The sequence below is a fragment of the Thunnus maccoyii genome, chromosome 15, assembly GCF_910596095.1.
Source record: "Thunnus maccoyii chromosome 15, fThuMac1.1, whole genome shotgun sequence".
NCBI classification, from domain to species: Eukaryota; Metazoa; Chordata; class Actinopteri; order Scombriformes; family Scombridae; genus Thunnus; species Thunnus maccoyii.
In genome coordinates this window covers 25,560,012-25,577,055 of record NC_056547.1, presented here as the reverse complement: position 1 = coordinate 25,577,055, position 17,044 = coordinate 25,560,012, and the positions used below count along the sequence as shown (strand labels likewise).

General features: G+C 38.0%; 1 protein-coding gene across 1 annotated transcript in view; it reads left to right on the top strand.

Annotated features, from left to right (window-relative positions):
- Positions 1 to 17,044, top strand: part of col22a1 (collagen, type XXII, alpha 1) — a 57,300-nt gene that overhangs the window by 17,743 nt on the left and 22,513 nt on the right. Inside the window, exons 8-30 of the mRNA XM_042436531.1 lie at positions 1,696 to 1,812; positions 1,930 to 1,974; positions 2,087 to 2,149; positions 2,387 to 2,425; positions 4,096 to 4,149; positions 4,253 to 4,306; positions 4,403 to 4,456; positions 5,957 to 6,010; positions 6,121 to 6,165; positions 8,595 to 8,648; positions 8,769 to 8,822; positions 9,362 to 9,397; positions 9,988 to 10,017; positions 10,452 to 10,505; positions 10,686 to 10,739; positions 14,059 to 14,112; positions 14,778 to 14,831; positions 14,968 to 15,021; positions 15,142 to 15,195; positions 15,992 to 16,045; positions 16,160 to 16,204; positions 16,291 to 16,353; positions 16,798 to 16,851. Of these exons, the coding sequence (XP_042292465.1) occupies positions 1,696 to 1,812; positions 1,930 to 1,974; positions 2,087 to 2,149; positions 2,387 to 2,425; positions 4,096 to 4,149; positions 4,253 to 4,306; positions 4,403 to 4,456; positions 5,957 to 6,010; positions 6,121 to 6,165; positions 8,595 to 8,648; positions 8,769 to 8,822; positions 9,362 to 9,397; positions 9,988 to 10,017; positions 10,452 to 10,505; positions 10,686 to 10,739; positions 14,059 to 14,112; positions 14,778 to 14,831; positions 14,968 to 15,021; positions 15,142 to 15,195; positions 15,992 to 16,045; positions 16,160 to 16,204; positions 16,291 to 16,353; positions 16,798 to 16,851 (1,239 nt within the window). The remainder of the gene's footprint in view (positions 1 to 1,695; positions 1,813 to 1,929; positions 1,975 to 2,086; positions 2,150 to 2,386; positions 2,426 to 4,095; positions 4,150 to 4,252; positions 4,307 to 4,402; positions 4,457 to 5,956; positions 6,011 to 6,120; positions 6,166 to 8,594; positions 8,649 to 8,768; positions 8,823 to 9,361; positions 9,398 to 9,987; positions 10,018 to 10,451; positions 10,506 to 10,685; positions 10,740 to 14,058; positions 14,113 to 14,777; positions 14,832 to 14,967; positions 15,022 to 15,141; positions 15,196 to 15,991; positions 16,046 to 16,159; positions 16,205 to 16,290; positions 16,354 to 16,797; positions 16,852 to 17,044) is intronic.

Below are 17,044 nucleotides of genomic sequence, written 5' to 3'. Positions count from 1 at the left end.
GCCCAGGCAGGCTCTAGGTGCTCAGGAATCTGAATCCTTTAAAAAGGGATATTTTTTCTAATCAGAAATATGCCCTTCACATGTCACTGACTGTCCATGCCCACCACAGCCCTCAACCTCTGCCTCAGAGTCTGCACCTCTGCCCCAGACCCCCCCATCTCAGGCTCGTCTGCCTTGGGCTCCTCCATCTCAGGCTCCTCTGACCCGGGTATTCTGCATTGTCTGCCTGGAGAGCTACTCCAGATCAAGGGGGGGGGGGTTTGGATGTCCTGTGTATCATACCACTCCTGGGCCCATGAAGCATGGACAGATGGGAGCAGATATTATTTGTGCCACAACTGTGAAAGCAACTGAGACGTGCCCTGCCAACCTCACTTCATAAAATGATAAGAATAAGATAAGAGAATAAGAGTTCCTCCATTTGTTTTAAGTCTCATGCTTTGTGTTGGGAGCACAGTCACATTTTGTCAGTTTTCAGTTTTCTAGCTGTTTTTTAATAACTGTTGGTTATAGTTTTTTCTGCATTCTTCTCAAGAGGTAAATTTTCTAATTCTAATTCTATGGATTATCAAGTTGATATGTTGTTGGTCAAATGGTTTGTGACTCACTTCTTTATGTTGTCAGTTACACTGACTTTTTAATAGTGATGAGGAGGAAACCCTTTTTTTGTGTGATGCCATTTCTGGTGCTTATTAATCATAACTTGTTTTTATATTTATATAATTAATTTAACAATTTTAATTAAACTGGAATAATTGTTGAATGGAGATAAAATTGTTTTAACTATATCTAAATGTTGATGAGGGGAAACCCTGTTTATGTGATGCTGTTTCTGTTGCTAATTCATTAGAAATTGTTTTATATTTGTATAATTATATGATTAATCATACTGTCTTAATTCAACTGGAATTAATTGTTCAATGGATATTACATTGTTTTAACTAGATCTATATTCTTGGGAATTTGTTGTGGTCCTTGGTATTTATATGAAGGTATTACATATGTTGTAACAATTGCCCCCATATGCTGTTACAATTGCCCCTGGACATGGGGGGCAGGTGTAACATTTGACTTCTAGTGTTTCAATCAATATTGTAACTCTAACATTGCTTGAAAAACATTTGATGACTGTTAACAAGTAGAACATGGATACTAGTTACCTACATAAAAATTGTACCTAAATAGTTCAAGATGATTTGAGTAGTCACATCAAAACCAAAAAGTTTTACAATTGTCTCCCCTAGTTCACAGCATGTAATTCCCCATAAACACAGCTGTTTTTTTAAAAAAAAAAATATATATATATATATGTTTGCGTATGGATTGAGCAAACAAGATAAAATGTTTTAATTGAGCTGAAGTGGTATTGGTTGGTGCATTTTTGAACTTTGGACAAAGCTAGGCTAGCTGATTACCCCTTCTTACAGTCATTCTGCTATGCTGAGCTAATAGCTTTGTGTCTCCAGCTATGTATTTGACGCACAAACATGGGAGTGGCATTGTTCTACTCATAAACACTTAGCAAGAGTGTTAACAAGTGTTACCAAAATGTCCAAGTTTTCCTTCCATGTTAGGTTATAATCAAGTCAGAGCAGTTTGATCCTGCCACTATCTGATTAGCATCAAACTGCTCATTCATACTATCATGCTATCATTTTTTGACAATCACCATGTGCTTACATTTTATCATTTCAGTGCCCTAAGAAAATTGTGACAGAGGCCCCCCCTCTGGCAATCCCCACTCCAACACCTACAAGTGTGGAGCAACAGAGAGGCCCTCAAGTCAACTGCTCCTGTCCTGCTGGAGAGAAGGTAAAGCCTGTCACCTGGTTTTTACCAGACTTTATCCCTGCCTATTATTTCCACGGTTGAGTGGGCATCTTTTCATTAATGGCTTTTGAAAGATGTCTGTATGTTCATTTCTCACAGGGAGAGACTGGTACACGTGGCGTTGCAGGTCCCAAGGGGGAAAAGGTCATCTATCATTGCCTTTAAACCATAGATTGTGTGCGACAAAACATCACAGTTTCATTGTGTTGCAGAGCTGGTCTGTGTTTTTATTGTGTGAACATTCCTACCTTTACAGGGTGACACTGGCCCTCAGGGCGCCATCGGATCACCTGGCCTCAGAGGACAAAAAGGAGAAACTGTATGAAAACTTAGAACGTCCACATTTACAAGTGTAGTTTCCTTTTTAATGGAAAGATAAAAGATAACAATAATAATAATAGCTAATTAATTGACTTTCGGCATATTAAGCTTTGTTAGTAGATATATTGTCAAACACACTTCAGTCATTTCAGATTGCATGCCTTCTAGCTATAATCTCTTCTGCTTTTCTTCCTGCCTCCATAATAATTAATCCTTATCGATTAATTATTTGCAGGGCAAAGTAATCTCTGTCAAAGGTGACAGAGGTGAGAAGGTAAGTAAACCTGTCCTTCATGATTCTGCATGGGCATTATCTTAACCCAGACATGTTTGTCTCCATGCATATTGTATATGCATGTATATCTTCGACAAAACATTCTAATTCTTTCCTTATAATAATATATTTTCATATATTTCTTTCTATCTGTATTTTTCTCTAGTTTTCTTTCATATGGTATTACATGTTTTACCTCTTTTCTGTCAGGGAGTGGCCAGGAAAATGCTTATAGCTGTTATTGTCAGAATTACAGGACAGGTCACCACAGAAGTGTAGCAGAGAGGGCAGGCCCACACAGACGCCCACCCAGTCTGTTCAAATCACAGCCTCTGTGCTGCCTGGCAGTGCCAGCTGGGAGTCTCAGAGTATAATTTATTCCTCGAGACAAAATCCTCAGCATGCATCATTCAAGCTGTCCAGAGGGGGCCACTTAAAATGGTCATAAGAGGTCCAGAAGAACAGACATATATCTTCTCACTTCTCTGTGTTATCTTATCTACTTTGGTTGTGAGAGTTTGGAGGAGGAAACCGTAAATTCGTTTGTATCATAAAGGTGTGCAAACATAACTGTGTTCTCACTTTTTAAAAAGCTATTGAGTTTTCTCATTTTGACGACAGTAATGCAGAACTCATTTCATGATAAATTTGTTTTCATTTTGTAGTTCTTTCTGCTGAAAACTTCACTGTTTTGATAAAACTGCATTAAATCAAACTTTAATGTGGAGCATCCCTGTTGCTTTTCTATTTCTTACTTTTTGCATGAGCATCTGTCTTTCTGCCGCAGACGGCTGAAATTTGTAGTTGTAAACCTGATTCAAAAACATGACGTAAGCCCTCCCTGCGTAATGGTTAAAAATGGCTGTCGGTCATCGAGTCGCATGGGGTGAAAGTGAATTCATCCCACTTTGATTGCCTCTAATTGCATTCTAACCGACTAGAACAGGCAATTTCCCATGTAGCAGTGTTGTTATAGATAATGTCTCTTTCATTGTAGGGCACGCCAGAGTGGGGGCCTCTTTCCTAATCTCAGTGATGAAAGAAATGACGTGTGTTAAAATGATATAAGCTCCTAAAATAATTAAAGGGCAACCTTCTGTGACTTGTAAAGTGGTTTATGAAGCAGAGGGAAGTCTTGCGGTGGGCAACTATGTAATTTAACAGCCATTACTTTTCACTCAGTCCAGTTTTTTGAATTCCAAGGGATTCCTTGGCACAGCAGATGACATCAGTGAACAAACCAAAAGTCAAGACTCTGAGGACAATGGAAAGCCATTGTTCCTTGAGTCTCTGGTTGGACGTGTGACCTGACCATAGTGGGTCTTTTTGAAGCAGTTGACAGTTGTTAGCATATTCTGGCTCCCAAGCCTTCACTCAAAAGTGTTTTTGTGTATGTCCATCTCTGTAACTCTTTGTGTTCTGTGTGTAATTTTAACTTCTGTCTTTTATCCGAATCTCTATGTTATATTCCATTGTTTTTTTTTAATCAAGACCATTAATTTGTCTCTAACACTTTGTTCTACATTAATCCTCTGACCACCATTTACTAAACCATGTTCTGCGATGCTACCAGGTTTTGACAGCACGCTGTTGTCGCCCGCATTACCGGCCATCATGCATGCTTGTATATTGCAGCACAGACAAAATAAATAAATACTTTCTGTTTACAGGGTGATAGAGGCAGCATAGGGTCGACAGGTGCTCCTGGACAAAAAGGAGAGAAGGTGTGGCACTTGTGGACCTGGACATGTGGCGGATTTGGCTTTATATTTGAATATTAAAAGTTCACTTGCCGGTATTAATTATGTGTTTCTAATTAACTGACAGGGACTCGGTGGTGTGCCAGGCATTGATGGGTTATCTGGAGACAAAGGAGACAAAGTAAGACATATATTTATTTATATCTCAGTCTAACGCACAAGCTTTGCTATGTAAATGTATATGTTTTTATCTGGTTATTTTTCTTTTTTTTTTTAGGGTGCAGCAGGACAGCCTGGTAAATCAGGACTGCCTGGTCCAGCTGGACAAAAGGTGGGTGAATGTGGTATTCCAATTTTTAACCCATTCACGAGTCAGTGCACATCCATTTGGCTCAGTGTTGAAGGATTTTAAAATAACTTGGTTTGGGGAAAAAGAAAAAAAACAATACGTAACTTTAGTCTGTTTTTGGCAATGATCTCAGAGACGCACTTGTACTGTTAAGTGGGCGTACATATATTTTTCTGGACCATTACCTCTCAGCTTGTTATTGATTTCCTGTGAAAAAAGGGGGCCAGTTTGGTTGACTTTCCGTTGGATTCAGCACATGGGGGAAGAGCCAGCGTTAGGAGCATAGGAGGAGGATGAGGGGTGCTGGCTCTGGCTTGGCCAATGGACTGTGACAAGCTGGCTGAGACAGCACTGGAGGGAGTGATCACCCCTTTTTGATAAAATAATGGAAATACTAAAACAGTGAAATACTGCTCTTATGATGTGGAAAGTCTGCACATGAAAAATTGTGAGAAAATACTACTCACTTAGGCTTTGACCTGGGACACAGAAGACCTGTAATTGTTCAACGATAGTTGGGTTTGATAGTTTTGGCTAATCTGCAGTATGTGTGACATACTGTATATGCACAGTATATACAGTATATATATGTACGAACAGAAACAGAAACATGAATCTGTCTAAATGAATGCTAGTGTAGCTGCTTGTCTGCTGGATATGTAGTTAGGCAAGCTAAGAAGCATATAAACAAACAAAAACAATTAACACAGATTTAAAATTAGGCAAACAAAACAAAACATTTTGTTAGTAGGCTGTTAGCTTAACTCTGGAGGACAGAAAACTTATTTTGTCTCATAGTACAGTATGTCAAAATGGATCCATTCTTCTCAGCAAAACATCAGTTAATGCTCTGATTAAACTAACAGTTAATACACACCTATCAAAGCTATTTTACTGTAGAGCACCAGAGCAACATATAGATGAGGCCAAAAAACACAGCAACGGCAATTTTTTTTTTCTAAAGCCATTAACTATCAAAGTCACACTGTCAGTATTGGGGAATCTACATATTAAAAGCATATTTCTCTGTGTCCGATGATGATGATAGAAAGTGTCTTCATAGATCCAAACTTGTGAATAAGGCTAAAAGTTATCCCCATGCATTCATTATTGCAGTAACAGAGAGCAATGCACACTGTGGTATACAGTATATTTAAGTTGATACCTAATTGAAAAAAGAATAGTGATAGAAGAAACTTACACTGCAACTTAATATTTGAAGATACATTTCTGTTTTTTTTCAACATGAGAACAGAAGGAAGGAGGTCAGAGGTCAGAGTTCAAGGTTCTCCCATGTGGTGGTCTTGTCACTTACAGCTGCTGTTTCCTTTTTGGGGTTTTGGATTTCGTACTTGGTCAGTCAAATTTCTTACGTTGATTCAGCTCCGACTCAGCAGGTCCCAGCTGGCCTGCAGTATATTGCTGAATCAGCAACAGTAACATGGACTCTCGATTTATAATGCGCTCTGTTATACTACATAGGGAATTCAAGGGGATGCAGGAACCCCTGGTGCACCAGGACCATCAGGTGTCATTGTGAGTATAATCTGAATGCACTTCACCATATGATCATTTAAGATCTGATATTAATAAGTGATAATATTGATTTTGGAATTATATTATGATGTTGCTGTGTTTTGTCATAGGGGCAATCAGGTATTAAAGGTGAAAAAGGAAGTCCAGGGTTCAAGGTGAGTAATACTGAAATGTATTCTTGATTAATAAGGATTTATTAAGCAGATGAATGTAAACAGATCACCATGCTTCACATTCACACAGTTCCACATATTCCTATTTGGGAGCTTCTTGCTATAATTGTTGCCTTTGAACACACAGCTCCACTGCAGCAGATACATTTAAGGAGAGTTACTCCCTGCCCCATGTTTTCCCAGCATGTCCTGGGATCGGAACCATAATGTCATGTGAGGTTTAACCTGTACAAAACACGGTTCATACTGCAAATCCTGACGACAGGGTTAACTCTGAGAGAGAGAGACAGAGAGAGACCATTCTTCTCACAGGAACTCAGAACTGAGGGGTGTAATTGTGCAAACAGATGTGGCTTCCTTGATTCACTCTCCACACTTCCTGTCTGGGACTGTGTGGGGGCGTTTGGCTATAATGCAGCTCATTCAGGCCTACATAAGCTTTGTTGATGTCTGAAATTTCCTCAGAGCTGCTAAACACCTTCCTCCTGTTGCCATCACAATGGTAATAGACTGCTAATAAATCAGTTTAAAGTTATCTCCTGCCATCAACAATTGTTTTTAACCACAGTCACATGAGACTTGTTGATGCTTTATATGTCAAGATGTTCTCGTGATCATGATTTCAATGAGACTTGAGTCTTGGGTAACAGATCAAGTAACCACAGCTGGAAATGACAAGAAACAGTTGAAACTTTTTATCATGCTGTCAACTTTTTTAAAATTAAAATGACTTAAATAATCTTTAAGTAGAATGTAATATACACAGAATCAGTTCACTGATTACTTTGCCATATGACATGAGGATGTGTAGCAGGTTCTGGGCATACTGAAACTCCATTCAAACCTGCTGATGCCAGTGCTTTAACATGTTTAGAGCAGTATGTCCATCAGTCAGTCAGTCAGTCAGTCAGTCAGCAATTTCCTGTAGGTGAAAGCTGGAAAAGCACTTGCCTCAGTGAAGTGATAAAGGGAGTTTAAGGTTTAGAACAGGCACCTAGGGAAGAAGTCAGGGTGGCGTTACCTGACTTAAAAGCCAGGGATGTGTTTTGGCTCTTTTCTTTATCTGCACAGCCGTCAGTGGTGGAAGAAGTACTCAGATCCTTTACTTAAGTAAAAGTATCAATACAGCAATGTAAAAATACTCCATTACAAGTAGTAGTCCTGTAAAAGTCCTACTTAAGAAAAAGTACACAAGTATTAGCAGCAAAATGTAGTTAAAGTATTGCAGTAAAAGTAGTGGTTTGGTCCCTCTGACTGATATATTATTATATATGACATCATTAGATTATTAATAGTGAAGCATCAGTGTTAGAGCAGCATGTTACTGTTGTAGCTGCTGGAGGTGGAGCTAGTTTCAACTACTTTATATACAGTTAGCTAGTTTAGTCCAGTGGTTCCCAACCTAGGGGTCGGGCCCCTCCAAAGGGTCACCAGATAAATCTGAGGAGTTAATGGGAGAGAAAAGAAGAAAAAACACACTTATGATACACAAATCTGGTTTCAGTTTTTTAACTTTTTCTCTAATCTTTGATTTTTGGTGAAATATTGGATCAATTGAACATTTATTGAAATGAAACCATGTGAGAAGTTTAGAAGGATAAATCTGTATTTGGTGGAGCTGTTAACAACTCATAGACATCTGAAATGTGACCCTGACTACACACTTTGTAAGACATCAAAAGCCAAAAAGGTTGGAAACCACTGGTTTCATCTTTAACAATATGCTGTATTTTAAAAGCTTGTTATATTATCCATTGTGTCAGATCTTCATCTGAAAAGTAACTAAAACTGTCAAATAAATGTAGTGGAGTAGAAAGTACAATATTTCCCTCTGAAATGTAGTGGAGTGGAAGTATAAAGTAGCATCAGATGGAAATACTGAAGTAAAGTTCTTCAAAATTGTACTTGAGTACAGTACTTGAGTTGCTCCTCATGCTAACTGTACAACTATACATACAGTAGATCTTTCATAAAAAATACCTAACAAACAGGGTGTTTGGATTCAGAAACGTAAGAACTTTCATGAGCTGTTCACTGTTCGACTGACATTTATTTATAAAAAATGGCCTGGATTATTATTTAAAGGGACACTTCAGTGATTTATTGTTGCACTTCCATAAAGTCAGAGGTCTTGTGAGAGACAGATTTTTAAAAAGAATGGTCAAAGTGGAAGCAGCAGCAGGGATATGGCTCAAACTCCAAAAACACGATAAAATAACCCTGATGACATCACCACCATTATTTTTTCAGTCTTTAGAAAGCTCCCTTTAGAGCCACAGACACATATATCTGTTCTCAAAGGCAGAGTAGTACAGTACTTTTGGTGAAGAGTAAACTGATAATCTTTATATTTTATTTTACAGTGTAGAATATGTTTGACTTTCTTTCTTCTACACTTGTTTCCATTTTAGGGAGAGGCTGGTTTGGATGGACTTCCTGGAAAACCTGGTGTTTCTGGGAAAGATGTAAGTTGTGAACGTCTGTTAAGCTCCTGTAGTAACAAACAGATTTCAGATATTAAGACTCTGTTGCAGATTTGGTGAGTCATTTTTGTATTAACGAAGTTTTTGTCTGGAATTGATTAGGGTTTGAGAGGACTGGTTGGTGCACCTGGGGCCAGCGGAATAAAAGGCACAAAGGTATGCCCCCCCTCCTCTACTGTGCTGTATGCAAAACACCCTGTTCACTTGATTAGAAGCAATACAAAGAGGATATTGCTGTAAGCATAATGTTATTAAGCAGTGCTGATATAAATCATTTCAAAGAGGTATCATCAGTTTCCCGAGGTACTGTCTGTACTCTGCAGACATTCCTCAGTCTCCTCCGTGTACCATCAAAGTCAGCCCACTCATTTGTCTGAGAAAATAAAATGTAGAGTTCATTTGTCTGTCTGTAATTTGTGACTTTGATGATTCTTCCAGTGGTGCTCTCATGCATATACCACACCCATATGCATGCACAAGGATGCACGCATCCACACATATGCACACATGCTGCATTGCCTTGTACTTAAGCCACAAGTTTTACTTTCCTTTAGGCCTACAGTACAGTGAGTACACACACGTGGCAGCACATAAATTATGGTTGTTGCTATATCATTATCATATTGCCTAAGGGAATTTGCTCCGAAAGTGATTTTAATGACAGGGTTTTCATTCTTGTGTGAATTGTGTCACAGGGGGAGAGAGGCCTTCCCGGATTACCTGGGGATGTGGTAAGTACCAAAAAATAAACCAGAGGGATATAAGAAATAAGAATTACATTCCCTGGCAGACTTACTTAGTGATAATGAAGTTAGTGAACTGATGGAGTGAGAAAGGTTAACACAAGTTATTAAAACAAACAAACAAAAACATATAAGTCTTATAGTACATTTGAAATATGATCACTTGATTTTTATTATAAACAAACCAAATCATTATATCCAAGACTGACCTGCTGACCTTTTGCTTCAACAAGAAGCACTTAACTAGAAGAGGGTGCTGTTCTCTAGACAGAAGAAACTAAATTATTGAATGTCTGTCACTAGCAGATTGTTAAGCCAGTAAAGGACTAGAGCTAAAACAATAAGTTGATTAACTCGTTAGTTGACTGACAAAAAGTTGATTAATCCTTTCACCATTTTTCAAGCAAAAATGCTTCTCAAATGTGCTATGAAACACTAACAGTAGCACATGGGTGAGCTGAGGGTTTACCAGTCTCGACTGTGGCCCTATTTCTTCATAATTAGACCAGGTGGCACAATGACTTTGAAGATGACATATATATTATTACCTTAATATTCCTTCTTTCATTTGATTTCAGTATCAACAAGAGGGCTTAAGGGGAGACAAGGTGAGTGATTGATGAATAATTAGTCATGTTTTATAAGGATGTCTCTGCTTGATAGTATTAATTACTATAAAGTATAATTAATTACTGTATATATTGTGTCGAAATGCTTAGCAGATGCTTTATGTAATATTGAACTTCAGTATTGAAATATATTGGTCAACAGGGACACAAAAACAACTAAATACACCACTATAGACTATATGTTGATGTACTTTGTGCCATTTACTTTGTCTGTCCAGTGTGGCTGGGTAATTTGTTCTTGTTATCAATTAATACCATTTTCATTATACTGTATATGTTTAAGTGATTCACTATCATGACAAATGCAAAGTGTAAATTATGAAAGTCATCTAAAGTACTGTAATAATAGAAATTATATGTATACTGTACTAATACAATGTGTAATACATACTAATATATTTTACCTGTTTCAGGGCGAGCCTGGACCTCCTGGGCTTCCAGGGGCCGATGGCCCCCCAGGACCTCCTGTAAGGATCATGATTTATTACTTCCTTCCTACATGTTTCCTCCTTCCTGCTGTTTAGCTTTGGAAAAGTTTATTGATGTGGAAAAGCCACCTGTTCAGATGCATGTAGTACAGAGCTGTTCATGAAAACGCCAGTTGTGCTGTATGAACTGTAGCTGACTGTTAACATTTCACTCCCAAGGGTCCTCCCGGTGTTCAAGGTCTACCTGGTGAGCCTGGAGAGTTCGGCCAGAGGGTAAGAATCTCAGTTTGATGGAAAACTGTTGAAGGTCACTTCCTGACATTTCTTCATCACCTCAGTATTTAAGAGAAGCTCAAAGATGTACATAGTTGTATATGTAGTCATCAAGTTTAACAAACCACAGTCTTGTAACCACAAAATAATTTGTTTTTGACTCAAAATTAAAACAGGTTTTTGTAATCACAAGAAATCAAATCTTATTATATTGAAATAGGGAGAAGTATTTTCTTAACACAAAATAATCATTTTGTGATAATGAGAAATATTTTCATGCATGGAATGTTGCGAGTTCTGCTTTTTTTACTGCCTAGTCTGACTAAACATAATGGTGTACAGAAAAAAAAAAACTGTTTTTCCTTAGCTCTGTCTACTGAGTTTTGACTAAAATTAGATAATTTTGCCTCAAGAGATGCTCTTGTAGAACAAAAACTCTGATTTGCAGTCAGTAATTGGAAATTTATACTATAATCCCATGGCTGTGTGCATCATATTCCAATGGGATTATTTAGAATGAAGAAAACAGATATTTATTTTTCATGCTAATCAGAGCTTTCTGTTATCGGCGCTTGTAGAAAGCAAAGTGGATATGCTTGTAGAATTATCTAGAGAGGCTGTCCCCAGTCTCTCATATGGTCACACTGGCCCAATCACACAGCAGTGTGTAATTAAAACAGACACAGTTGTTCTACATAATTTGTTCTTCCAAACCATTAACAAAGATAGTGACCTCTTTTACCCTTTCTCTACTGGGAGCAATTAACTTGTCATCAGCAATATGTTGGAATCAACTCAGTTGGGCTGCAAAGTCAAGCCAAACCTCCTCTGGCCATGAATGGAAGACTTTCTACCACCAGAATGCACTTTGTCCTCAGCCAGACAAGTTTCCCTGAGGTCGTGGGATTTATAGTTTATTAACATGAATAAAGCGATTACATTGTGTTCAGATTTCACAATATCTAGAAAACCACCCTCTGTGTAGCATTGGAGGTCCTGCTGAAACATTTTACAGCCCCATAAGATGCTTTCCAAGTGAATCCTTAAAAAAACAGGCAAATAGAGAGGAGCTTGACCTATTTTCGTGGTTCAGGGTTGTTATAACTCAGCTGAAGATGCACAGGGAGAGTGTGTGTGTGAGGAAGGGGGGGGGGGGGGGGGGGGGGGGGTAAAAGGTAGGCTGAGAGCTGTGATAATAGGGTGGTCTCCACTTCTGCCAGCACTGATAGAGTTGGCTGAATGGTTCAGTTGCTATAGATTGAGCTGCTCTCACCTCCAGTGCAGCAAAAGCTCTCATCAGTTGCCTGTGTCACCGCTGCTGAGGTCTGTCTGTTCACCTCTTTCCTGATATGACAGCTGAGCGCAGTCTGAGCCTGAATGTGGACAGTCTTAAAGGACTGCAGAGGATAGCATCAACAAACTGTAAGAAGAAAAATAAGAAGATAAATTGAAATAGCCAGAGCTGTAGCCAGCATTTTGTAGACTGAGAAAAACACAATATCTTTTAGCTTTCTTGTCCATTTTAACTAGTTTAAAATACAAACAACCAAAAAAACAACAATCTCAACTTGAGGGATTAAATGTAGGCTTATCTCATGAGTTAATTTATTATTTGAATCTTACTTTTTAAATATGTATTTTTAATTTTTTGCATTACCAAAATCAAATCACATGAATTGTATGCTAAGACTGTCACTGCTACACTGCTAAGCTAGGTAGGCTACATTAGCTATAGCAGGAATTTTTCTAGGTTTTAGTCCTTTTTCTCCTTTATGACTGGATTTAGCTGCTGTTTCATTTAGTTAGGTGACTGGCTGTATTACCAAGAGGTTGGTTCACCAACGTGGATATTTTTATAGTAATAATAGCGCTTTTTAAAACAGTTACAAAGTGCTTTACAATAAAAACAGAACACATTTAATATGCCAAAACAAACTGAGAGCCATAAAAAACTAAAGACATTATAAAAACACAAATAAAATGAAAATAACTAAAATGCCATAAAATATAATAACATCACCAAAAAGCAATTTTAATTTTTTAAGTTTTCAACAGTGGTTTAAAAGATGACAGAGTTGGCAGCCCTGATCTCCTCAGGCAGGTCAGTCCAAAGTCTAGGAGCCCTGACTGCAAAGGCTCTGTCCTTCTTTATGTATCAGTCTGGACCTTGGAATAACAAGAAGCGACGCATCCAATGATCTCAGGGAGTGAGAAGGGACATAGGGCAATAAGAGATCTGATAGATAGCTCGGGGCAAGGTCTCTTGGGGCTTTGTAAGTAATCAATAAAATCTTAAAATCTATTCTAAAAGTGACAGGTGGCCAATGTAGGGAAGCCAGGATCGGTGAAATGTGATCAGGTTTCCTAGACTGAGTTAAAATCCTGGCAGCAGACTCTTGGATGAGCTGGACGTGGGAGAGAGATTTTTTGCTGATGCCAGAGTGCAGGGAATTACAGTAGTCCAATCGACTGATTATGAAAGCATGAATGACAGTTTCCAGATTTTTGGCAGAAAGAAATGGTCTGATCCTTGAAATATTTCTGAGATGATAAAAACAGGATTGAACCATTGCATTAACATATTTATCTAGGGTGAGGTTTTAATCAAAAAATATACCAAGGTTTCTTTTAAGTTATTTTTAGTTACAGGTAACAGGTGGGGGAAATCTGTAATTAAATTTAGTCTTAGCTTTAATGTTAGCTAAGGCTAGTTGTGGTTATCTCACCAGCTAGCTTTTTGTTTCTCTTTCTGTGTGAGTATGCAGTGCTGGGCGGCACAAACATTTTTATGAAAATGAAATAATTTTATAGCACAGTCATTTTTTTAAATTTTAAAACAAATGAGAAAAATGTTGTAGGGCAAAACTGCTCCTAAACTCAATGCAACTTAATTTAACCTCTCATAACTTTATTTACCTATAATTTATAACATAGGTCTTCCCAGGAAACTTTCTAGGAAAATATTTGTAAATTTCTAACATGTAAAATTAAGTTTGACTATTTTATTTCCCAGATTTAAGGTTAAGGTCTTGTTTCAAAGCATTCTCCTTGCTGCCAGTTCTAGTGGAGAAATGCCACAGTAAATCACAGTGGAATAATAATCAAAGAATACTGGAATCAGTCTAAAAGGTGTAAGATTTTAGCTGTATAATGTAAACTCCACTAAGGTTGCTAAAAAAACTAAATTCTCAGAAAAAGTACAGAGAACATGACCTGAGAGTCCTAAATGGCTATGCTATAGCCCAAATGGCTGAACTCACTGTATGCATTAAATGTTTTATAATTTAGTGTTTGATTTAATTTAACCATTGTCTTTCAGGGAAAGAAAGGTGAAAGCGGCTTGCCTGGAGTGGATGGACTTCCTGGACCTCCTGTAAGGACAATTTCATAGCATATAAGCAATAAGCACAAATATCTGTAATACAAAAGAATCACTTGTTCAAAATGACCTCTTATTAATGTACGGCTCATGTGAGTGCACCTTAACGACCTCTCAAGGAGAACTGAAGAGAATTCATTTGTTGTTTTAATTGTGTGGGCTGCTCAATGTTTGATGTGCCCCACATAGCAGAACATTACTGCTCTCTGAAAGGTGTCTTCACTGTGTGTTTTAATAGAGGGCAAATAAATTGGCTAGATTAAAACCAACAGGTTATGCCAATTAATTTTCCAAATTGCTCCCTGGAGCAAAATAGAAATACATCTGTCTTCAAGTGGTATCCAAGGCTGAATGAGCTGTTAACAGTGTCATAATAGCCCCCTCTACTGGCTACTTTCAGGTACTGACACTTATGTTCACTGTCTGATGGAAGTGTGGGAAAAATCGGAATATTTGTTATGAACATTTTTGGAAAGAAAATATCTGGGACATTTGGCACAGTCTTTCTATTATACATCAATACAGCCAAATCTATAAAAATAATAATAATAAAAAAAAATTATATAGAAAGGGACACACAGAGAGGTAATATTTAAATATGTAGTATTACTATGAGATTATGATCAAATGATACAAATTTTCATTTTTTTACTTTGCAGGGACCTCAGGGTCCAGCTGGGCCACCAGGAAACCAAGGACATACTGGACCGCCTGTAAGTGACCGTAAACAAATATCAAGACACAACAATTATTCCTAATGAATATGATAACTTGCTACTGTATGGCAGCGACAAACTGTCTGTTACTGAATGATGAGCATGTTAAAAAAATTCATCTTTCATTATGAAGGGTCTACCTGGTGAAATTGGATTTTCAGGCAAACCTGGAGAGCCTGGAAAGCCTGTGAGTTGCTGTTTTATCCTCAAATAAAAGCATAATTTGTTGTTAATGGAACTTTTAGTCATAAGTGCTCAATCATTCTTGTCTCTGTTCATATCACTAAATGTCAACTGATCTTCAAAGGGTCTTCCTGGTAAAGATGGCCTGGATGGTCTTCCTGGAAATGATGGTGGCATGGTCAGTATAACCTTTAGAATAACCTTTCTTCAAACCTTTTTTTTTTTTTTTAAATGAAAAATGTGTAAGGCTGAAAGTGTTGCTCGTAATAATGAGGCCACAGTTAATTATCACCTGACTCTGCAGGTCCCCACAACTCTACTGAGTGTTTTAGCATTTTCAGCTCATTGTTATGACATCTTTACTGTTTTAGTTTACTCTTGCCGCTCTTATCAACCTTGCTTCTGGCTACAGCAGGCAGCTGTTGTCAGGGAAAAGGTCTGATAGGCCCACTCTACTACCTGTTCTACCTTCCCAGCACCAGGCAACTGTTTGTTAACATGGTAGATTTAACAACTTTATTAACACGTGTGTATGTTCAGCTTCCTCTAAATGGCCAAAAAATAGATGAATGCTGCATTAAGTGTAGTCCATGTGACCACTGCAATATCAGTCACTGTAAGCTACAAGCCGTAAGCTAGAAAGAATAGAAGACTTCTGCATAACCTAGAAAAATGTACTATTTAAAACTAGCCTTTTCCTTTTAATTACTGCCCACATCACGATTTGTTCAGCAACTCATTTATGAATCAAGTGTCTGATTATAATGTCTGATTATCAGTCTAAACAATTACCAGTATAAGCAAAAATATATGCTTGATAGATTATTTAAAACATGGACTTTAAATTGATATGAGTAAATTTTATGTGAGTTGTGTTGTTGTACCTTTACCTACATGAGGTACCTAGCAAATTTGTCTGGTAAACACAGATTTTGAAAGTATGACATCTGAATCGAAATCTTGTGTCTCTGAAGGGGCCCAGGGGAGAGCGCGGAACAGATGGTTTTCCTGGCAAGCCTGGACATAAGGTACTGTGACTTAATCTTACCCAGAAACAGACACTACTGAAGGCACATGCAGCTCATGAGATAGTGTGTATATTTTCCATATGTATTTTAATGGCCAAGTGTTCCTCTCTCTAGGGTGATGATGGGCCTCCCGGACCAAGAGGACCTCCAGGGGAGAGAGTAAGTACACAGTTGTTGACTTTTCTTTAGTTTGCTAAGGTAATGAAACATATATTATATTATGTCATGTGTGTGTTTTTCTGTAGGGAGAAGCTGGTTCACCTGGACAACCAGGAGCTGATGGATCAAGAGGAGACAGGGGGGTTCCTGTATGTGTGACTATATGATTGGCAGAGCACTTTATTACAACTGGGGATATTTAAAAGCACAGTTTTCAATGATTTTTATTTCAGTGACTCCATTACACCTAAAGACCCTCATTTGTAAAGATGATAAAATGTTTTTGATTTAGTTTTGAATTGTTTAAAGTCTACAACGGTGCACGGGGAGACACTCGCTAAAGGTTGCTCTTACACGTTAGGTAATATAAATGATTTTTGGTTAATAAACTCCAGTGAAATGAACTGTTCCTAATTTGGCTGGGTAACCTCCTTGGACCCTCTCCTGTCCTCAAATGTCACTTTGATACCCACTGCTCTTGGAGGAATGTTCTTCCAATTAAAAAAGTTCTCTCTTTGCCTCTGCTAATGTGCAAATATCATCTGTGGTCTGTAGAAATATGTTTGATTTTGAATTTGCCTGCTCTCTCACAGGGAGAGAGGGGAAAAGATGGACCACTTGGGCCAAAAGGTGAAAAGGGCGACAAGGTAAAAAAGAAATGAGGCCTCTTTTATATGTTAGACTGTTTTATAAAGTGAAATTAATTGCAAAGCATATGCAGGCTGAATTCTCATTGTGTATCCTACCGTGTTACAGTAGTTAGAGAGTTGTCCTCCTCTGTCTCAGTAATGATCAGCCTGCAGTATTAGCTATAATAAGGTCATTAGTATGCAGACAATG